At 33.2% G+C, this 25,177-nt stretch overlaps 1 protein-coding gene across 1 annotated transcript in view; it reads right to left on the bottom strand.

Moving 5' to 3' along the window:
• Positions 1–1,529: 1,529 nt before the first annotated feature.
• Positions 1,530–25,177, bottom strand: part of LOC128983706 (ethylmalonyl-CoA decarboxylase-like) — a 30,515-nt gene continuing 6,867 nt past the window's right edge. The window contains exon 3 of the mRNA XM_054403111.1: positions 1,530–4,485. Within this exon, the coding sequence (XP_054259086.1) occupies positions 4,049–4,485 (437 nt within the window). The 3' untranslated portion in view covers positions 1,530–4,048. The remainder of the gene's footprint in view (positions 4,486–25,177) is intronic.

A 25,177-nucleotide genomic window follows, 5' to 3' on the forward strand; every position in this document is an offset into this window, starting at 1 on the left:
TCGGCGGTGCGGAGAGGTGAACTTCTACCTCACCCAATTTCTGACGGGTCACGGCTTTTTCCGGTCGTACCTGTTCAGGATGGGCAAAGCCGTGTCACCCGATTGCATATACTGCCCAGGCATTCCCGATGACGTGGAACACACTTTCTCCCACTGCCAGCATTGGGAAAGGCCCCGCCTAGAGGCTCAACAGTTCGTAGGACTGCTGTCGGTGGACACAGTCATACCGATGATGATGGAGGGTGAGGACAATTGGACCTGTGTGTCACTTTACATCCAGGGTGTTCTCCGCGCCAAGAAGCTTGACCTCGACCGGGATGCGGTGTAGGTCAAAAAATAAATAATGCCAGAAACGGTGCGAGCCCTGTGGGCTTAGGTCACATGTTGGCCTGACTTGAAGTAATGTGACAAACAATTCCAGGTCTGTGTCCGACAGAGTAGAGGGGGTTTTTTAGTGAGTAGTCTGTGATAAACTCAGGAGTCTCACACTACAGGCTGGCTACCTGTGTGCGTAAAAGCATTTTCCCTCCTCACCCTAAAAAAAAAAAAAAAAAAACTATCATGGTCATGTTTCTTGACTTCTATATTTAGATAGACAGTTAAGTTGTGCTTTTAACCGTTTACACCCACAGCAGAAACCAAAGTCATTTCATCCTTTCTTCATTTCTTACCAGATGTATCATTAATACAATAAATGTAAATTCCAGAACTTCTTTTTAAAAACATTCCAACAACAAAATAGTAAAGAAAGCTAAGCTAGGTCCAATCAAACAGCTAAGGGGACTGATGAACTGAGGTGGGACCATCAGAGATCGGTGGGTAGGACTCGTGACGGGAGCGGGAGAACCAAAAGGTCGATTCACACACATCAGTTACGGCACGTTGCAGTCGGCAGTCCAGTCACTTCAGTACGTCACAGTTATCAAACAGCTGGGTAATTCACATAAATGACACTTGCCACAGTAATTTTGATTTTCTTTGGATAATTTTGAAAAGTTTAACTATATTTAAGATGTTATTATTGCAATTTTCTTACAATTATATATTATTCTAAGTAAATTTGATTATTGTTGATTTTTTATAAGTACAGGATAGATATGGTGAGAATTGACATAAATATTATATTGTAACATAAAATAGGATGATATTTCTGTGGGGTGATGGGATATTATATAACATTGAACAAAATTGGTTAAAATAATACATATTAACAAGGAGAAACATATTAAATAACTGATAACACATTATTAGGGGCATTAACAAACATTTTAGGAGAAAACACACAAAATAATAGAGAAATTAATGTTTATGATGAATGAACTGCATGTAATATTACACGATACCTATTGCATGTACATGCTAAACGGAAAATAAAGATTTTGATTTTCATTTTCATTGTCCTGTTCTACCCTCTTGTGAAGTAGCCTGCCTCAACTAAACGTGGGACAGGCTTTGCCCACTGGTAAATGTTAGCTGATATTTTCAATAGCATGCTTTTTCACAGACCATAACACAAAACCTGGAATAGATAATCTTATACAGGATAAATTTATTTTATTAAACAACCAAAAATAAAATATCTCATCACTAAATCAATAACCATTGCTAATTTAGTTCACCATGTGCAACTAAAAATGAATAGTATCACCATTACTACCAACCACTATCACAGACTTAACAAAATATTATAGAAGATGGGGATCGCCAACTAACTTATTTAAAAAAAAAAGAGTTCCAGGCAGTTAACAGCTCACAAAAAGTTACAACACAATTAATTTGATATTTCACCTCACAAGTCACAAGGAAGCTTCTTCAGAAGGAACTAAGAAAGGAAGAGGAAGAGGCCTTTCAACAGTAGTATTATTTCAAAGAACCCCCCTGTTGTAGGGGTCAAATATAAAATTGTGTTGTTTGTGTGCTGTTTAACTGCTGGATAGTGATGTAAAATACCCGGGTATTTAAAACTCGGGGTAAATACTCTGGGTATTTACCCGGGTAATTACTCTGGGTATTTACCCGGGTAATTACCCAAAATCCATAAATACCCGGGTATTTTGGGTATTTATGAAATCGATTGAAATTCATTTATATTTACCCTAAATATGTTATAGTTATCATTACATGATAAATTAGGATAGTCTTTAACACCTTTTACAGTAACTTGAAGCTTTGCTAGTACCTTTTAATGATTTAGCACTTTTTTAAAATAATACCTTAAGTTTTTAATTGAGACTGGGGTTTCGTGTCTTAAATCGAGTAACATAAGTTAAATTTAACTTACTAAAAAATAGTTTATTAAAAAAGGCTTTCAATTTTTATAATTTTATAGATTTATAACCAATTAAACAAAATTATTTGAATTTATAAATATCCAGGAATTGTTGAAAGATTTATTGTGCTATAGATTCAAATGTTTTGTATCACAAGTTCATGAAATTAGTTTTTTTTATTTTGACACCATTGATACCAACAAAAGATCTAGAACAAAATAAAAAAATAGAAAATATTATTAAATCCTGCCATCCTACATATTGAATTTTAATTATTTTCTTAAGTTGTTTACACATAGGCCACTACAAGGTTAAATTTGTCTTTTTTTCTAAATAATAATTATTACTTTACAAATTCTTTTTCTTCACTTTCAATAAAATGAATTCATCTATCTATCATAGAAATTAAAAAATCATAAGTGGTCAGGACCAGTGCAACCATGCGACCAGGATATTTATGCCGATTAAGCTTCATGCTCAGACCTGGGTATTTATGGCGATTATACCCAGAAGTAAAATGCTAGTAGTGACCATATGAAATTTTGTTTGACGCATTTTATCATCATTTTACTATCCTTTCAGGGTAATAATTGCAAAAAAACATCTCAATCTTCTCTAACTTTAATAAAAATTATAAATACCCAGTTTTTGGGTATTTACCCGGGCCTGGGGTAAAGTTTATTCCTTCTTCCAGAGCCGTCCCTAGGGTTGGCGGCGCCCGGAGCAAACCTGGTCGTGGCGCCCCCTCCCACTCAGCAGTAATAGTCGAGTGAAAATTTAAAAACGTACGTTTTCAGGAAAAGCACTTTTAAAATTTTTTGTTCAGTTTTTTGAAACTTTTTTTATATTTTTTATTTCATTGACATTTGAAGTTTCATAAAATGTCCATGGTAACGCAATATCTTTGGTGATTTTTTATAAATAGAGCATCTTTGATCGAAAACACAAAATTTTGTCACGACCATCTCGGACATAAAACTGAATATTAACAATAGTTAATATTATTTTTATAACTATATTTTGCTATAAATTAATTTACTTTTATGGCCATTATACAAATAAGCTTTTGGTAGGTATATTTGGTCTATCTAGAAAAAATAAAAATGAAAAAAAGCCAATAAAATCTTTTAAGTTTGTATAACTCAGAAAAAACTTACCTGAGACCCGAAAAATTGTTATGTTTTTATAGAGGTGTGCTTCTTTTGTGTATAAAACATTGAAATATGATGATATTTTAATTTTTGAAATTTTTATGATAGAAATCATAAACGTGATGGTCAGGGACAAGCGGTACGGTCGTATATTGTCTGGAATAATCTAAATCTTTCTAAACAATCCTTCAATTATACTGTTAGTTATAATTAAAATATGTGTTTCAATTGAACTAAACTGTTCAATTTACAATGATATTTAAGCTATTGTCACGACCAAACGCAGTAAACGTACGTTTTTAAGTTTTCACTCAGTCACATTCGGATATTTTGATACAATGTTAATACAAATAGCAGCTGCGCGGCACCCCCTCAGCCACGGCAACCGTGGCAAGCGCCCCGGTTGCCACTCCCTTCGGACACCCTGCCTTCTTCCTTAATGCAATTCTTAAGGCAAATGCTCCAAAAACGATCACATACTTAAGAGCTAGTCTCTTATAAACAGTGTGTAAGCCGTAATTGGCAAACAATTAACAATACGAATTAAAATACAATATTAGGATTTAAATTATTTCAACAGTGTTGAAATAATAAAAAAGTTGAGTAATCACTGCTGTCTTCTGTCTTCTACTTGTGTTTGACTTTACTCTGCAAAGCCTGCTGGTTTGCTGGACCACCCCACAGTGGAGAGAACACTTTCTTTTCATAATCCCAAATATGTTCTTCTGTTAGGTGACTATTTCTGACATTTGCTGCAACTGCTTTGATTGCTCTTGTGGCACTAACATCCCACTTGACTCGCTCAGATAACCATGCTTTGGCTTCTTCAGCACTGTCAACAACAGCATCACAAAGTCCGATATTCTGAGCCTCTGGTGTTCTTACCAGACGAGCAGTTGATACCAGATCCAACGCTGTTTTGTAACCCAAGGTTTGAATAGCCATTGTCATACCTCCCCAAGCTGGCATGATTCCCATTTTTGCGTGGACAAATCCTAGAGATGCATTTTTTGAAAATAATCTGAAATCACATGATATGGCCAGCTCCGCCCCGCCTCCTAAAGCTGCAAACATGGTACATTCTTGTGAAATTGTAATGTAAACAAAAAAGGCCATAACCAGCAAATTTAAATTGAAAACTGAGTTGCAACAAGTTTTGAAGGAAAAAAGTAGGCCTAACTAACAACTAAGCTTTGGCATCTTATAAATTATAGTACACATTGAAGCAGTCTTAAAATTTGCTGTCTAAGCATTGTGTCATAGTCATAATGATAGAAATACAGTATTTGCATTATTTTTGTTGTTTGCAAATATTGGTGCTTTACAGCAACACTTTTTGTAATCATTAAATGAATTTTAAAAAACAAATTATTTAAATTACCTGTCACGTGGTTTTTAAGATCTGTGTTTTACTGCAACTAAATAATAGTTTATTATTTAATGTGTGGAGAACAACTACCGATGGGGATGTCAAAAAACTATAATAATTTGTTATCGAGTTTAATCTATTGTAATAGATTGCACCTGCCTTCTCCACTTCAATAGGTGCTCAAGAAAGATGACCAGTCAGAAGTTATTGATATTAGTTATAAACGTGTATTCCATCATATAGAAGAATATTTGATTTTGTCATATAAATAGGGATTAACGGGTTCTGAGAAATGGGGAAATTTACAGGATTAATATATTTTTGCCCTTCCAAGATAACATTTAAATTAGTCCGGCAGCCAAATGAGGATTTTGTCCCTAACCTGGTTTTGTTCTATTAAGTTTATTTTATTGTTGATTTGAGTTATTTAGGGTATGTAGACCATAAAACCACCGGGTACTTTTTTGGTACCCTTGGGCAATAGCCGCCATCTTGGAAAATGGCGGAAAACGTAATTTACAGTGTAAGCTTTTACTTAAACCTATGTTATGAAAATACCATGCTATCTACAGCAGTGCGAACTATTTTAAAATACTCACAGTGAAATTCCATGCAGGAAAATATCATATTTTAATTATATATTGTGTATTTTAAGCCCAGTACTTCTTTTTAAAATTAATAATTTAGGAAAAAAATATGTTCTATCCCCATTTTTTTCAACTTTGTGCTAAAGTCTCTTTAAAAAAGGCCATTATACATGTTACAAAAGTTGTAGATATTGAAATTGCGAATCCAATGCACCTATAGGATCTTTGTTGGATCAAGGATAATGTCACAACAAAGCGTAAACAATAAATTTTATTATTTTTTTTCTACTATAAAGAGGGGTATCTAATGAATGAGAATAATTTATATAACTCTTCCTAAGAATATTCTGTAGTTCTTTTCTACGGTTTTTGGTATCAAAATGCTCGGTAAACCAACGACTTTCATTTACGCTCAAATCTTAGGATGATTAATAAGCTAGTTATAACCCCCCCCCCCCCAAAAAAAAGAGTAATTTTAGTTATAAAAAAAGTCTCATCAAAGCTCTAAATCTTTAGTGATAATTATGTTATGTTTTATGTTTTCATATGAAAACAGTCGGTAACGTAGTGGACTTTTTTAACATATTGATATTTGGATTTCAAAAAGTTTGAGGTATACATCATAAATCAATAAAAAATAATTTTTTTGTAATTTGTTGATTTGTAAATTGGGAATAGTCCGGCAGCCAAACAGGGAATTTTCCTTGAACCTTTTTTTATTCTATTACGCTTTTTTATTGTTGATATATAATTTTGGTAGTATTTAGATGCAGAAAATAGCGGGTACTTACAAAGTACCTTTGGGAAACTTCTAGAATTTGAGATAATAATTGCCTATATTAAAAAAATAATTTGATTTTAAAACTTGGTAATTAAGCTATAAACTATGCTTTTTTAGTTCGAATATCATGAAATTTAGTATAAATCCTCGTCATAATGTCCTACTCATAAATTTACCAGATATAAGCCATATCAGTCAAGATTTTTCAAAATGGCGGCGGAAAAAATGGGTTTGATCTTAAAAAATTGCATTTTTTGCCCAATTAAAAAAAATTGTTATACGACCTTGTTACCTCTTTGTTGTTGTGTTTAGTGTTACCTCTAAGCAAACAAAATATAAGTTTTGCCAATTTAAACCTGAGCTTCTTTAAGTTACTGGCAAGACACATTCTTTACATCATTATGATGGCATGTAATAATAATACTCAATCTTTAAGTTAGCTGAATTCCCGTTGCAATTGTGGCTATGCTTGTTAGTATTTGCGATTGAAAAATACAATATGTAAAAAAAATCGATTTCAACATAGTGGAATTTTATTATTTTGTATTGCAGCATAAATATTTTATTTGTGTAAAATTGTAACTTAAATAATTGGCCACATGTAAAAACTTGTTAATAACGTTTCAGCAACCTTAGTGACTATTAGCGAATTTCTCTATAGAAAAGTAGCTATTACCGTAGGTCTCATTGTAAGTACTAGGCCCGGGACCGATTTACTTTTTCATTTTGATGTCCCCCAGAGGCCATGATGTCCGCGAAGACGATGACTTGAGTAATTTTTGTCCGATTTTGATAAAATTTGGTTTGAACGTGTTAAGTTTTTATAAAATCGAATGATTCCACGAACCAGCATGATCGGACCCTGGGAACGGGGTTTAGGGGTGGTTAGATGGGGTAATAATGGGGTTTTCTAATTTTTCCCTTAAAATACAAAATGTATAACTTTTTCTAGACCTTTTTACCAAAGTGTTTTTGTACGGTTATTGGTCACGGAGAAAATTTAAAAAATTGTTCATTAAAAATTTCTATGTTATTTTTATGGAGAATATTGTAAAATGTTGTAGTTGGCTTGTTTTTTGATATATTTTGATCAAACTTGGCAGATTTATTTATTTTATACTAAGCTATTAATATTTTAATAAAAACACACTTGATTAGTTTCCCTGTAGCAGTAAACCTAGGTACTCGTTAAAACATAAATGTTAATTTAATAGATTAATTGAAAATCTATCCAGGCAAATGGAAAATTTAGTCGGCAGGTTTGCTGCAGCGGGGGTATTAACTCATTGTCCTACATTGTCGTAGTCTTCACTGTCGTCTTGAGTTTGTTTTTATCCATTTAAACAGGAATTATATCAACAATGGCAAAATACTGGGCAAGGTAAGCCTGAGCTCACGCAACTATACATCTTTTCAATTCTGTTCACTGGTGTATATGAAGCGCAACAATAAAACAACTTGATATTAATAAACCAGATTAGGTTCATTTCCGAGTTTACCCATAGTTTACTGAGGTTTTCTTCGCCAAAATGAATAACACAGCTCATTTAGAGCTTGAGTTATAGATCTTTAATCAAAGACAGTCCTTAAAAACTGAAAACCTAATGCTAGTTAGAGGTCTACAACTCACCTTAGACACTATATATTTGAATGAAAATTGTCTCAAATGAAAGTTCTAAGTTGACATAGTGTTTTTAGACCGGAACGAAAAACATAGTATACATAGCAGCTGAGAAATATATCTTTAAATACAGAAGAAAGTTAAGAAAAAACAAGTTTTATTCTACGTTTAAGCTTATAACTCGCCCCAAAAACGTCAGATTTCAATAAATAATAGCTCTAAAGAACCACATTAATTCACTGAGTATACTCATAGCAAAACATACAATATCACGTAAAAATAACTGAAGACACAATCATTAACTAAAGATAAATTGTAAAAAATCTATTTTTTCTTTGTGTGGGGGTCCACAACTTGTATTGAACTCAACCGATTTGAATAGTCAATGGCTTAAATTAAAGCCAGTAACTCACTGACTATTTCTAGTATATAACCTTTCATGTAACGTAATTATAACCAGAAGTAATACCTTTTATTGAAGAGAAATCATGGAAAAACTCAAATGTTAGTTGGTTAAAGTTCTATAAATCTCCTCAAACCCGATGGATTTGAATGACCAATGCCTCAAATGAAAGCCAGTAGTTTCCTGAGTATATTATTATCGAAAAAATATAAAATCCCACAATCAGTACTCGAAGTAACAATCTTTTATTCAAAGAAAATTATACAAACATTAAAATCTTTTTTGGTTGAAGTCTTGTAATTCACCTCCAACTCGTTCAGTATCAGTGATCTTGATGTCAAATGGAAGCCAGTTGTTTACTGAGTGTTTTTATTGCAATACATACAACATCTAATAATAATAAATCAATGGGTTGATCTAAATTTAAACTTTCCTTTTTGAAAAAATAACGTTTCTTTGGAGTGGAGATGAATAGATCGGCCTTAAAGTCCTTAAATATAAATAGGTAATAGTTCAAATGAAATTTAGTAATTTTACAAACATTTTAATACCAAAAACAGCCAGGGAGAAGTACCGGATGGTCTCAGCAAAGATGTTACAATTTTATTGAACATATAAAATATCCTTATTTTTCATTGAAAATCAATAAATAATTTATTTTCTAACGCTATGTTCTGAAGTTATCCTTGATCTAACAAAGCATCCAATAGATGTATTCGATGCCAAATTTAAAGGTCTACAATCTTTATCATGCATATTATAGTCATATTTTGAGTAATTAAGGTGCAAAATTGAAATAAAAAGAAATATGTCATTATGTTTTTATAAATTGTGAACTTTGAAAAGTAATACTGACCTTGAAACAAATTATATGTATTTAATATATGGTATTTTTGAGTAGTGAATTTAACCATAAACGTTTGAAAGTAACTTGCATTGCTCTAGCTTAATTAGTTTTTTAGTTACATTGGTTTAAGTATAAGATTACACTGTAATTTACGTTTCCCGCCATTTTCCAAGATGGCGGCTGTTGCCCAAGGGTACCAAAAAAGTACCCGGTGGTTTTAGGGTCTACTAACCCTAGATATCACATATCAACAATAAAAAAAACTTAATAGGACAAAACCAGGTTTGGATCAATTCTGCCGGACTAAATTGGGTTTTTTTAGGGACGGAATTTGTATCAACCGTCAGCAATTTTGTGGTCTTGTAAGTGACGAAGATTACGTCTAAGCTATTGCAGATGACTTTGGTATGGCAGGTGACGATGGTGATGTCTCCATAACCGCGGGAGATTATGACTATGGTTCTGCAAATCCAGGAGACGATAATGAAGCCGATGATGATATTGTGGCCGTGGTAGATGTTCAAAATTTAGCTATGTTTGTGCGATGATATGTTCTTGATGACACTGTAACCGCGGGAATTGTCCACAATTTTTTTACTATTGCGGCTAAAAACTATGTCGTCCGCGATCATCGGAGATGTTCACGATTTTATCACACCTGCGATAACAGATTATAGTCGTAAGTACACATGTGATAGTTACACATTAAAAATGGTTAGTAAGCCTAATATGCTACTGTTTTTCTACTGCCAAGCATTAGACCTTAAAACTTTACATAATTTATTAAATTTGTTATTAAAAGTGGCAAATTTTACATAATTTTTTTTAATGCAGCGCTGTGATTGCGTCTGTGATTAGCTATAGCGATCTTTTCATATTAACACATTCACTGCTAATGATATGTAATACTTTTATAAATGGCTAAAAAACATAAACATTAACATGATCATGTTAATTGAGTGACAATATATCTTTAATTAAATACATTTTATACTATAAATTGTGGATTAAAATATATTATGTAATTATATACATCATGTATTATATATCTGCTAATATACTTATGACGCACCATTAGCAGTGAATGTGTTAAGACCATTTTCATATTATTTTCATATTGATAATCTCCAGTTAAATTGAACCAATATTGTAGATTTTTATTTTTGGCAAACAATTTTTACCCATCAAATTCTTTTTAGTCCATAGGGGGTTTTACCCATTAGGCCTAGTTTTTATAGAACAGATTTTATTTCTCAAGAGACGGTCCCTCAAAAGCTCAAATGTAACTCTAATTAAACCTTTTCTATACCGGGTAACAAAGAAAAAGTTATAGAATATGACTCTTAAATAATAACTTAATTTGAGTTACATATGTAACTCTACTTTTTCCAAAGGAAATTCCCTGATTTCGGCAAAATAAAAGGCAATTTTACAAACTGCAAAGGTATATGTTACAAATGATGAATTGCCCAAACCTGCTTGAGTTCTTTTTGATACTGGAAGCCAGAGGTCGTATATTTCAAAGGGTCTTGCTGTAAAACTTAAACTTGAGTGTAACAATACACAATTATCTATATCAATAAAATTACAGTTTTTTCTGTACATTGCTTAGAATCATGCAGTTTTTGGTCGTTTTTACGTTTCATAGCCTAAGAAAGCCGAAACGAGTCTTATCTCAATTTCTGTCTGTTTGTCCATTCTGTGACTTCGTCTGTAACGCCAAAATGTCATTTTACTCGGCCTACTCCTTGAAAAATAGAGTACAGATCAAGATTCCAATTATTTTTATGTATTCACTGGATTGGCGAGAGTGTCTTTGGCTATTAAAATATGGCCTAACTACTTTTGAAAAAATATAACAAACCATCAAAAACCCAATTTTGTTCGATTTTTGTCAAATTTTCTCCCAATGTTTACTATTACATTTAATGAAATAACGATCAGCTGTTTGGATTAGTTCTCATTTCTAGCTGTCACTGATATGTTTACATTAAATACAAATAACACAACCATTTCCGATCAAGTTTTGTTAGCACATCCAAACCAAGTGAGATTAAAAACGTTGTGCCTTACTTAACCGGTTTAATTAATCGCAAGTGCAACGATTGTTCTTGAGTTTTTATAACCGGGGAAAATACTGTGAATCAGTGCTGGGGAACTTAAAAATTTTTTTAATCATCGTCACCAATAGTTTACAAAAAAGGTTTCAACTCATTGACAGCGCTTCAAAGACAGTTGTGTAAAGTGCAAAGTATAAAATCAACTGCAGTGGGTGATCGTGGATGTTGCTGCGATCTTGGAAGATCTTTCTAATTTCACAGTGATCGTAACATATGTTTAACTTACAGATGTAGCTAAAATCGCAACTCGCTTTTCCAATGTGTCACTTTCGGTTTCTACTTACTTACATTTTGACAACGACATCGGTACTTTTTCTACTGATCGGTGGTGCAGTACCGAAGCTATTAATCTCCCTTGGTTTTAAATTTTTTAAGTTTTCAAAAATTATAGTTATTTCCCATTTATTTGTAAGCAACTTTTAATGTTAACATATTAATGACAGTTTGAAGAAACCACCTTTATCCAAACAAATATTTCTTATTTAAAAGATTACGTAATCTCTAAACTATAATCGGTACACATATCTAGCAAACATTCAGAGGAAATGTGACAAAAAACGCAAAAATCTGGGGTTTTGGACGTTTGTAGTTTTACTTCCTAAGTAGAAAAAGTACCGATGTCGTTGTCAAAATGTAAGTAAGTAGAAACCGAAAGTGACACATTGGAAAAGCGAGTTGCGATTTTAGCTACATCTGTAAGTTAAACATATGTTACGATCACTGTGAAATTAGAAAGATCTTCCAAGATCGCAGCAACATCCACGATCACCCACTGCAGTTGATTTTATACTTTGCACTTTACACAACTGTCTTTGAAGCGCTGTCAATGAGTTGAAACCTTTTTTGTAAACTATTGGTGACGATGATTAAAAAAATTTTTAAGTTCCCCAGCACTGATTCACAGTATTTTCCCCGGTTATAAAAACTCAAGAACAATCGTTGCACTTGCGATTAATTAAACCGGTTAAGTAAGGCACAACGTTTTTAATCTCACTTGGTTTGGATGTGCTAACAAAACTTGATCGGAAATGGTTGTGTTATTTGTATTTAATGTAAACATATCAGTGACAGCTAGAAATGAGAACTAATCCAAACAGCTGATCGTTATTTCATTAAATGTAATAGTAAACATTGGGAGAAAATTTGACAAAAATCAAACAAAATTGGGTTTTTGATGGTTTGTTATATTTTTTCAAAAGTAGTTAGGCCATATTTTAATAGCCAAAGACACTCTCGCCAATCCAGTGAATACATAAAAATAATTGGAATCTTGATCTGTACTCTATTTTTCAAGGAGTAGGCCGAGTAAAATGACATTTTGGCGTTACAGACGAAGTCACAGAATGGACAAACAGACAGAAATTGAGATAAGACTCGTTTCGGCTTTCTTAGGCTATGAAACGTAAAAACGACCAAAAACTGCATGATTCTAAGCAATGTACAGAAAAAACTGTAATTTTATTGATATAGATAATTGTGTATTGTTACACTCAAGTTTAAGTTTTACAGCAAGACCCTTTGAAATATACGACCTCTGGCTTCCAGTATCAAAAAGAACTCAAGCAGGTTTGGGCAATTCATCATTTGTAACATATACCTTTGCAGTTTGTAAAATTGCCTTTTATTTTGCCGAAATCAGGGAATTTCCTTTGGAAAAAGTAGAGTTACATATGTAACTCAAATTAAGTTATTATTTAAGAGTCATATTCTACAGGGTGAGTTTTAAATGTCCCCCCCCCTACTTTTTTCTACATTTCTTAAAATATCAATCCTAAACCACACCCAAACATTGTTGGATAGTCAGTACCTCATTTTAAGTGGGTACCCATTTTCGGCCGCCATCTTGGATCCGCCATATTGGATGCAACTTTTTTTTTTTAAATGTAAAGGTAGGCATGTGACCCCTTATTTAACATTGTTTTTCAATTCTAAATTCAATGGTGAAAACCGTTTTTTAATATCTGTTTTAGTTTTGAAGTTATTAACAATTTTGTAAGAATTTTTTTTTTGCATGGATTTTTTTACGTTTAATGATATTTATCAAAAACCACTTCAGATATCAACAGCCTACTACCAAATAATATTGTTAAATTGATAGTACTTTACTTTTAGAGAGTTAAAACCTTTGGCCGCCATCTTGGATCTGCCAATTTGGATACGAAAAAAGATTTTAACATGAAGATAGGGTTGTGACCCATGATTTTCGACTGTTTTTTATTCTAAATTTAATTATGAAACTTATTCTTTTGTCTTTTATCATTTTCGAGATATTAAAATATAAAATATTAACTTTAATAACGGTAATATTAACTTTCACCTTTATTTACTTATTTATTATTAATTAGATAACAACAAACAGCGTAAACTTTAAATGATCAGTAGGCCTATACTTTTAGGTTTTTTACTGTGTTTGAATTAATGGACGCGTTCTTGTATGCCATATTGGTTAGTTAAAGTACCGTAACAAAAATTATAAAATAACTTGGTTAGCTAATGAAATCCAAAAACCATTCCATGTGCTCAAGCATTGATATAAGGGGACTTTGAATAAATGGTCATAATACAACTGATTTAGACAGCTGATGTCATTGTTGCAGCGTGGAATGGAAAAATCAAATACAAACATAAACAAACAGTCCACTGCTTATTACCTTGTGGTGCTGATTAATGACAAAAGTCTTTTCAGTGTTTAAGAGTTGCACAGTTAATAGTTTAGTAGGATTTTAATAGTTTAACAATTTTCTTGAGTATAATAGTTTTTTAATCGTTAATAGTTTTTTAATCTTTAATAGTTTTTTAATCGTTAATAGTTTTTTAATCGTTAATAGTTTTTTTCTTAATAATTTATAGTTTCTTACAGTTTGATAGTTTCTTAATAGTTCGAGAGTGCTATAGTTTATTTAGTATATTTAAGTAGTTTAATAGGTTTTATTTGATTTTTTTACGAGTTATTGAATATTGTAAGGTATAATTTTAAAACATGGCACGATCCCTGGAAGACAAGGTGGAAATAATTTTTATGTTTGGTGCATCTCAGGAAAATTTTCATGAAACAGAACGGTGTTTCAACGAACTACATCCGGACAGGCCAGTGTGCAGGAAATACTTAAGAGAACTTATTCAAAAATTTAGGACAACTGGTAGTGTCGCTAGAATCAAAAACCCAGGTAGGCCAAAAATGGATGAGGACACAGAGTTTGAAATTGTATCTGAGTTTGTAGAGTATCCACAATCGTCTACAAGATCTGTAGCTAGGACACTTGGTGTTTCCCAGAGAAAAGTTGTAACGACATTAAAGACAAATAAGTTTCATCCATACAAAATACAACTACACCAGGAATTGAATGAAGACGACCCGGACAGACGACTCCAGTTTTGCGAGTCCATGGAAGCATTGATAACTGCAAGTCCAAACGCAGTAAAAAACATTTGCTTTTCAGATGAAAGCTGTTTTCACGTGAGTGGGTTTGTGAATAGACACAACTGCAGGTATTGGGATGTAAACAACCCCCACATACTTCGGGAAACACACACTCAATATCCCCAAAAGTTAAATGTGTGGGCTGGGATATTTGGAAATCACATTGTTGGGCCTTTATTTTTTAGAAACAATTTAACTGGGGAACTCTATCTGCAGATGTTGAGAGAAAACATAGTTCCAGAAATTAGAGAAATTGTGGAAACCCATGCAGATGAATTCGAAATAGAAGAAATAAGGTAAGTTTCAAAAGCCCTGTAAAATTTCCATATTGGTTGTGTGGATTAGAGTGTCTATCATATTATTACTGGCTAGTAAAACCTTTTAAATGTACCAATTTTTGTAAGCTACAAATTTAAGCAGTTTACTAATTTCCTAACTCAACATGACTTGCAAACAAACTGATCAAAACTACGTCCTGTCAGCCAATATCCACTATTTTAGTAGAAATACTAGTTATTGTTTCAAGCTTATTGATTATGTGATTATCTGTCTTTGCATTGTACGGGAAATAATGGCTCGATTTCAATTTCATTTCAAGGTTTCAACAAGATGGAGCTCCGCCCCATTTCCAGAGGCAAGTACGAGCCTGCGTTGAAGAGAACTTTCCGGGAATGTGGATTGGGAGGCGTGGTACGATAGAGTGGCCTGCAAGATCGCCAGATATGACCCCCTTAGACTTTTTTTTGTGGGGCCACTTAAAATCGGCAATTTATAAAACTCCTATTGACAACCTTGAAGAGTTGGAAATAAGAATAAGAGAAGAGTGCAACAAAATCACAGTGGAACAGCTAGAAAATGTACGGAGATCCTTTGAAGACAGGATCTACCACTGCCAAGAGGTTGGAGGATATCAATTTGAGCACCTCCTGAACTAGATGTTAATTTTCTCACCCGTGTTTTGTAATTTGAAATTATTAAAAATATTGCATGAAAAAGTTTCTGTCCTGTAATAAGTTTTTTATTACTAGATTACATAAAATTAAAATACAAAAGAAACTCATCAAAGGATTTTCTTTCTTGGGTATCTACAAACAATCAAGGTTCAATAGGTTGATTTGTTTTATTGTCCGAAAATTTTTCTTTTTTAAATATTCAATTTATTTACAAAAAAACAATGGAGAAATATCCCATCATAGATTAAAAAACGGGTTTCATAATTAAATTTAGAATAAAAAACAGTCGAAAATCATGGGTCACAACCCTATCTTCATGTTAAAATCTTTTTTCGTATCCAAAATGGCAGATCCAAGATGGCGTCCAAAGGTTTTAACTCTCTAAAAGTAAAGTACTATCAATTTAACAATATTATTTGGTAGTAGGCTGTTGATATCTGAAGTGGTTTTTGATAAATATCATTAAACGTAAAAAAATCCATGCAAAAAAATTTTTCTTACAAAATTGTTAATAACTTCAAAACTAAAACAGATATTAAAAAACGGTTTTCACCATTGAATTTAGAATTGAAAGACAATGTTAAATAAGGGGTCACATGCCTACCTTTACATTTTAAAAAAAAAAGTTGCATCCAATATGGCGGATCCAAGATGGCGGCCGAAAATGGGTACCCACTTAAAATGAGGTACTGACTATCTAACAATGTTTGGGTGTGGTTTAGGATTGATATTTTAAGAAATGTAGAAAAAAGTAGGGGGGGGGGACATTTAAAACTCACCCTGTATAACTTTTTCTTTGTTACCCGGTATAGAAAAGGTTTAATTAGAGTTACATTTGAGCTTTTGAGGGACCGTCTCTTGAGAAATAAAATCTGTTCTATAAAAACTAGGCCTAATGGGTAAAACCCCCTGATGGACTAAAAAGAATTTGATGGGTAAAAATTGTTTGCCAAAAATAAAAATCTACAATATTGGTTCAATTTAACTGGAGATTATCAATATGAAAATAATATGAAAATGGTCTTAACACATTCACTGCTAATGGTGCGTCATAAGTATATTAGGAGATATATAATACATGATGTATATAATTACATAATATATTTTAATCCACAATTTATAGTATAAAATTTATTTAATTAAAGATTTCAACTTACTACAAGATTCCCGTACGTAGAACGGGCAAACAGCTAGTCTTTTATACAGTACCTTTGGTAATACAGAAGCTAAGACCATTGAAACCCAAACTGTTACTGTTACTGCTGGTATTAAACTAATTGATGGAAACTTACTAAAGATTAACTAAAACGTCGTACCAAAAATTACCGGAAAACTTCATGCGTGCCCTACAATTTATGTCAGTCAAATCAAGAAACTTTATCCCACATTGATCTTTGCTGATAATCAGAATGAAGATTTAATTAGATCTAATAACATTTGAAAGGATGGAGTTTAAGCCTGGCCTTTACCTGATTGTTTCCAAAGTTGGTTGGATTTTAAGTGGTAGAGAAAACTTCCATGATAAAATGGACAACGTTTATTCATCCTCCTTTCTCACTACAATTCAGCCCACTAACATTTTGGAAAAGAAGAAATACTTTGAAACGTCTGACTCTCAGATAGTACAAGATTTGAATGTAAGGAACTTGCGGAGCATAGAGATTTCAGGCAAAACTGTCCCTATCAGAACGATAATGCCATAGCTTTACGTGGATTTAAGGAGAAGGTCAAAATGGAAAATGGTAGGCCTGAAAATGAATGGTCAGAATGGAAATATAACCCTCGAGAACTGAATGAAGAGAATGGAAAATAATAAGTAGATGTCCTAACTGATGCCTCCATAAACAACATTGTTGAAACTACATTTGGAATAGACTTTGGAATAAACAACACGCAATTGGAAACTGTTGTCATGGAGTCAGAGGCAGTTATAAACTCAAGACCACTTGTACAACCATCATCCAGTGAATCATGTGTAACAGACAACACAAATTACTCCAGGCCACTTTTTGGATTTCCACGCAAAAATTGAGTCTTAAACTAGAGGATTGAAGATACATGACACTACTTTTAAAAATAAGAGTTTTAACTATGAACTGGGGTTTGGACGTTTGGAAGAAAATGCCACCTCGTGGGAAATAGAAGATGGGAATGATTTTTGAACTTCACATCAGCCGTGACAAAGTAAAATGTGCAACTGTAATAATCACGAAAAAATAACAAGAAAGTGCTTAAGCTTACTTTACAACCTGGGAGTAAATTGTCCAAGCCAATGTTGAACTTATGTTCCGTGGGAGTGTGGCTAAGCCAAGAGACTGGATATAACTAATGTTTTTATTTAAATAAATAAATAAAAATGTCTTTATTAAGCGTTTTCCTGGTACACCAGCTTTTCAGAACAACTTTCGTCCCTATGCTAAATATCTTATTCTACTATTTGGCCGTTATACACTTAGACAATAATTACAATTTTTTTAAAAACATATCTTTAAGTTTTTATTTTTCTCTTTTTACATCTGATTTGTAAGACAGATGATTTATTTATTTATTAACGGAAAACTCCATTTTACATATGCATTCAAAGATGGCAAAACGTTACATTTCAGGCTTATACATGGCGTTATCATGGCTTATGATTTGATGTTATTGTAAATAAACTATTAATTGTTTTTGAATGAAAACTAACTCGAAGACATAAGTGTATTATTGTAAACTAAATATAATCTGTAATCTATTATATTATTAAAGTGATAGAATCAAATTTTATGTAAACGGTTAAGGCCATTTACTAAATAAAAATATAGGCATATAGCACATCAAAATGAAGCTTAGAGTATGTAGATTTGCCGAAAAGTATTTATATGGACGAATTTCCTAAGGGCTCTGCGCCACAGGCTGATTTCCAAAGGGCTACGCCTGGGATGCTTCTAATTTTTAGATGATTTAATTTCATTTAGATAATGAAACAGCTGGTCAGTACAATGAACTGGTGTTTATTTATTTACTCCAAAAAGATGTTTGTGACGCTTTATGTAGATTGAGGAGGGTTATGTTGGGAGCCTACCAGTAGACCGACAAGATACTTGGTCGTCTGGCCACTAGACCGTCTTTTTTAATTAAATAGATAAATACTGAAAACCAGTACGTCGACAAGTTATTTCATCGTCATTCCAGTTGACCGGCCTGTAAAACTAAATTATTATATACGAGAAACCTACTTGTCGTCAATCGACCCGACCGACTTACCACTTGCTCGTCTTTTAGGTGGGGATAGGGGGCAGAGTGGGAGGAGCTAACCGGGGATTACCCAGGAGTTTGAGGCGCTTCTCGTGGTTGAACCACGTCGCTCGAGGCTAGAAGCCAGTCTTGCCAACTGAAAGTAGCCTAGCTCCGTCGAACACTACACACTCGGCGTGTTTACACAGTCTGGAGTTTAGTTGACGTTGGCGCGCAATTCTAATGGATAGTTTCGTCGTTTCTATAGCAACCGTGACGTGACCTCGTTCTCGCGCATTCCTCTGCCTTTGTATTATTTAATCTGCTTTGAAAGATAAGACTCGCTTATGTGCATTGACTATTGAATCAAATAACAATATCATTAGGGGGTTTTGATCGTTTGTTTGGATAAAACTACGTACCGTATATTGTAGAATTACATTTGTAGTGTGGTAATATGGTGTATATATATATAATTAATACGCTACATGAAACTTTGTCGGTTGAACTCCTCCGCCATTTCTTAACCGATTTTATCCATTGACATCTCATTGGAAAGAGCGTGTCGCGTAGATTTGCCAACTGGCCTTACATTTTTTACAAAGTCCCTTGGGTTCTGCCCCAGTGGCTTTGAAAGTTCCCATGTTATCCTTATGAAGAACATAATTGTTTACATTTTGATCAGCTGTATAATTTAATTACTGTTATTTATTTTTCGATTCAATGAAACGCATTGAGTAAATTTATTTACTATTTGAGTTTGTGTAAACATAACCCCCAAAACGAAAACGGACCGTGTTAGTATGGTTGTATCTTGAATTTATATATTTATCGTTGCTTTGTGTCGCTATGACAGATCGTGTTAGCATGATTGTAACTTAAATTTGTGCATTTATCGTTGTTTTGTGTAGCTATAATTTGTTTATTTGTTGTTTTTCTTTTAAATGCCTCCGACGCGACAACAACGAAACATAGAAAGGAGGCGTACACGTCAGCACCTGACCCTGGACAATCTCAACTATTAGGTTACGAATGCGAGCTAACACTACCCCTAAAAGACTTTTCGTTCTCAATTTGACCCTCTATCAATGACATTTGTTGCCTGTACAGCGAGGCATTTTGAGAAGGAGAAAACCAGCCGGAATGCTTAAGGTTTATCAATAACGAAGATCAGGGATTTAGGTAATCAGGGTCTGAGTTACACAATGGTAATATTTGAGTTGACTCTTTTTAAACTCTTTTTAAACTTTGAGTTAAACTTTTTTAAATATGACTGTTATTGGTTTTGAAATAACCCCTGTAATACTTTGCAATTGCTTGAATTTGAGCAACATGTACACTAGTATATATATAGGGCCTGTGTATAATTTTGGGTAACATGGAGGTCAATTTACCTTGTGTAGGCCTATATCAAAAAAGTTTAATATCTTTAATTAATCCAAACGATTCATAGTAGCCAACAGGCACAAAGTATTGTAATTATGCAAGATGTTGTAAATTTCAAACATGTGTAACAGTTAAGTTTACTGCAACAGTAGTTCGTTAGGATTGCCTATTTAAGTAAGTTGTTATTAGGTGTATAAGTCGTTCATCAAGCGTCATGAGAAACGAAATCTGTTATAGAAGTGAAAAAATACAGTTAATCAAATGGTGCTGTATATAAAATATCTGCAAATAAAATTAGAGTTTTGTCTGTACACTGTTCAGAATGACATATTTTCCTCCTCGATAAGGGTTTACCTCCTCGCAAGTTATGTCAAAAAAGGTGTAATTGTAATTTTACTAAGAAAATTAAATCCAAAAAAAGGACTGGTTAATAGAACCAGATTAATGGCGAAAGTTATGAATGATGAAGTCTTGAAATTATTACTTGAAGTTCAGCTGGAAAACGAGTGTTCTTCTAAAATTCGTCCTCGAAAAGTTGGTCTTTATCTGCTAGAGCTGCATCCCCTGCTTACAGCATGGGAAATTGTACGTAACAATTTCAAGATGCCGCGCTTTTGATGATCTAAAAATAATGGTTAAAGAACAACGAAACCAAGGTCATTTGGCTGAAGACGTTAGAGTGTTTACAAAAAGACATGGTATGTGAAGAGTTTCTTATTTAACATTTTAAAAGTAAGATAAACATTTTAACTGGTCTGTCAGTCAGTATTCTAAGCCTACTCTGTTAAAACCTTTATTAAAACAGTATCGAGCTTAAGATTTTTATTTACGGTTAGTTAAAAGTTAAGCGCTTAAAATTCTTCCTTTTTTTGTATTGAGAAGTTAAATTTTTAAACTTAAATAATTAATAATTTAATAATTTTTTTTAATAATTTTTTTAAATAATTTAACTTAGGTAATTAAATTTTTTTAATGATTTTTAAATAGGTACTGTATAGTTAATATTAACTGGAAACAACTAGTCTATACTAGAGTAACAAATTACAAAATACAATACAAAGGAAAAGGGCATTCCTATGAATGCTATTGAGCATTGATTATTTAATGTATTTGGGTTTTATAATGTATTACTAACCAAAGGAATACTTACTAACCAACCGCGATACCAGTGACTTAATAACGGTCATCAGATGTTGGGTATCACGAGCTTAAAGGATCACTAGACAAAGTTGCCCGAATCGTATGGATGGTAAAATAACTTCTGGCGATGTCTAGAGAGATTGTTATTTAGAACACATGAAATCCTTTCTATAACATAAATGTCGGCTAATCGTGTGATTCCAAGTACTTTCGCCTGATTTGAAACATATTTCCAAGCCCGTGCCAATATTACTTGTTTCTGTTCGAAAAGGCCATTGCTGTGAGAATATCAGGTAAAACTAACATAGAAACTTGAAAAATACAAATTAACAATAAATTGGCAACATAATAAATATGGAGCATTACTGATATCGCAAGTAAAACAAAAAAGACTTAACTATATAAGTAATCGCAATGGGAAGAGAACGCGGAAGAAAATAATGTCTGTATATGCTGTATATGCTGTGTATGCTAAGATCTGTATAGTCCTTGCCTTATTTAATTGACAAATGCATATATTTGCTCCAAACAAAAAAAATACCAAACCCTTCAAATATTTAAGTTTACGGGAGCGGGACCTACCACTTCTCAAGAACGCCACCGTGTCTGTCATCCCTATTCTCTTACTTAAGAACACCCCTAAAAACCTTCACCGAATAGGTAAGGTACTATCGTAAAAATAACGAGGAACTTATATAAATCAGTTTTAATTTACAATTCTCTGGACGTACATCACTGTGAGAACCGTAGTCTTGGGGAAAGTCCACGGGTGCAGGACTCGCCACTAGGGCGGTCAATATCTTCAAAAGAACGCCACCGCATCTGCTTTCCCTAACTTAACAACACCCTTATAAGCCCTAAATGAATAGAGACTATCATAAATATGACAAGCACCTTTTACAACTTCTTTCCATTTCCAATCAACCTGACCTGTCCTTCATCGGCGTGAGAACGAAAGTATTGGGGAAGTCCAGAGAAGCCTAGAACTGCGTAGATGAAAGAGAAGCCGCGTTGGATGACCTTGCCACCCCTTCGCATACCTTCATCAGCAATATCTCATAGTGACTTTTTACAACGCAATTTTTGTTGTCAATTTGTCTGATCTGAACAATTTAAATATTTCAAAATTAACTAAGCGAATAGCTGATTATAATTGATTATTTTTATTGGTATTTGTGTAGCCACAATATCCGGATTGAGCGTAGTAAACGAACATCAACCAGGACGTGTTTGATTGATGCGAGCGAGCTCATCTTGAAAATGAAAGAGCATTTGACATTAAACCACAATAGGACCACATGGTATATTGGATTAAAATTTGCACTGGTTATCAGTGTTCGTTGACTTTGGAAATAAGTCAAACGTCACAGTGTCTAATGCTATTCAGCAAACATTCCACATAATTAGTTCCACTATTCGATCAACTTGAAATGCTTACATTTCTTAATAACGCTGCCATTGATTTTTATCGTATTAGCTTATCTAATGGCATAGTAAATACAACCCAAGGCTTCACCTGCGGTGAAGCAGCCATAAATATTTTACAGTACAGTACATAAGAAATAAACAGAGTATTACAATCATGACAATAATCATCCGTAGTGGCTTAGCCAAAAATGACAAAAGTAAGATATTATCATCATTGTGTCACGCACAGTTTAAATAGACACAGTTTAAATTTCGATCATAGTTAGTTGTAATAAACATTATGAATCGGCATATTTTGGGGTAGGAGTTAAGAATTTTATATTTGAATTTCAACGCAAAAAATCTTTTAAAATCAATATTTGATTTTCTCCGTAATTTTCTCTCTACAGCTTAAACCATACATTTTCGAAACTTTGAAAATACCAAAATCGTATTCCTCACCTACTAAAACATACATTTCGACATACGGATCAATATATTTGTACAATCCGTTCCTTAATAAAAACCTATATATTTTCATAATCGTCGCGCGAAATATAAGAATTTGTATTGACCTTATGGCTACATTATCGATCATAGTTGTAATAAACATTATGAATCGGCATATTTTGGGGTAGGAGTTAAGAATTTTATATTTGAATTTCGACACAAAAAATCTTTTAAAATCAATATTTCATTTTCTCCGTAATTTTCTCTCTACAGCTTAAACCATACATTTTCGAAAGTTTAAAAATACCATAATCGGATTCCTCACCTATTAAAACATACATTTTGACATACGGATCAATATATTTGTACAATCCGTTCCTTAATAAAAACCTATATATTGTCATTATCGTCGCGCGAAATATAAGAATTTGTATCGACCTTATGGCTACATTTTCGATCATAGTTGTAATAAACATTATGAATCGGAATACGAGTACTTTGGGGTAGGAGTTAAGAATTTTATATTTGAATTTCAACACAAAAAAATCTTTTAAAATCAATATTTGATTTTCTCCGTAATTTTCTCTCTACAGCTTAAACCATACATTTTCGAAACTTTGAAAATACCAAAATCGTATTCCTCACCTACTAAAACATACATTTCGACATACGGATCAATATATTTGTACAATCCGTTCCTTAATAAAAATCTATATATTTTCATATTCGTCGCGCGAAATATAAGAATTTGTATCGACCTTATGGCTACATCATCGATCATAGTTGTAATAAACATTATGAATCGGTATATTTTGGGGTAGGAGTTAAGAATTTTATTTTAGAATTTCAACACAAAAAATCGTTTAAATTATATATTTTATTTTCACCGTAATTTTATCTCTACAGCCTAAACCATACATTTTCGAAAGTTTAAAAATACCATAATCGGATTCCTCACCTATTAAAACATACATTTTGACATACGGATCATGGTATGTCCGATTCGTGGTTTAATTCGATTCGTTACAAATTATTCAATTAAAATGCAATCAAAAACTACTTTCGGCCAGATATTTGGTTGGAATGTGGAATATCTTAGCTATTGTATAAAATTATAGCTTAACTAGTGTACATGTTGCTCGAAATCGAGCAATTGCAAAGAAGTACAGGAGTTACATATAAACAAATGACTTGTTAAAAAACTAATAACAGTCATAATTTCCGATGATTTTAAAAGAGTCAACTAAAAGATTATTAACTAATGGAAATACTCACAATTTACATAACAGTCCTATTCCAGTTTAAAGGGTTATTTCTTAACTATCAAACTGCCCATGGACGGGAAATGGTAAGCTTACAATTTAAGTCAAAATAAAAAGTTTGTCAGCTTTTATAATGTACTGTACCTAAGTTATTTAGCCAATTTGTAGACAATAAGGTGTAGGCTACAAACTCTACAGAACTCTCATGCTTCCATGGGGAGCAACTAATTATTAATATTTAATTCCTGACAACAGCTGGAGTTTCAAAACAATGTTTGTTTCCCGTGTTAATCTTATGGAGAAATACGAAACTTTAAAGGGTCCCAGGGCCTCACTCTCTAATTATTTACCTAAAAAGAAAGTTTCCTGCACAACTTCACGTTACGCTCTTTCCAATGACACCAAAAACATTTCAATCGGTTCAGTAGTTTCGGAGGAATAATTGTCACAAAAATCCTGCTTGCGTATTAAATAAGTATAGATGTGACTGTGGACCCAATTTTGTACTAAACACACGCTGTTGTTTGATCTCGAGTAGCCGACCCAGTGTTAGCATCAAGAGGCCAAAAACTAGGAACGTAGCGCCAGCCACGTCCCTTTCACTTTCAGCAATTTTACAACCCTCGCCAACCCTACACATCCAAAGACAGAGAGAGAGAGGGAGAGAGACAGTAAAACAGCTGTCGAAGTCGATCGGGTCGACCTAGCCTCGGTCGTCAACTCACTTTCTTTTTCTTCGCCTACAAGCGTTTGAATAGGGGCGCGGGAAAACTACTTGTGTGATGCGGCACGC

The sequence above is a fragment of the Macrosteles quadrilineatus genome, unplaced genomic scaffold, assembly GCF_028750875.1.
Source record: "Macrosteles quadrilineatus isolate MER2022 unplaced genomic scaffold, UCM_ALF_1.0 Scaffold_1__1_contigs__length_201487025, whole genome shotgun sequence".
NCBI lineage: Eukaryota > Metazoa > Arthropoda > Insecta > Hemiptera > Cicadellidae > Macrosteles > Macrosteles quadrilineatus.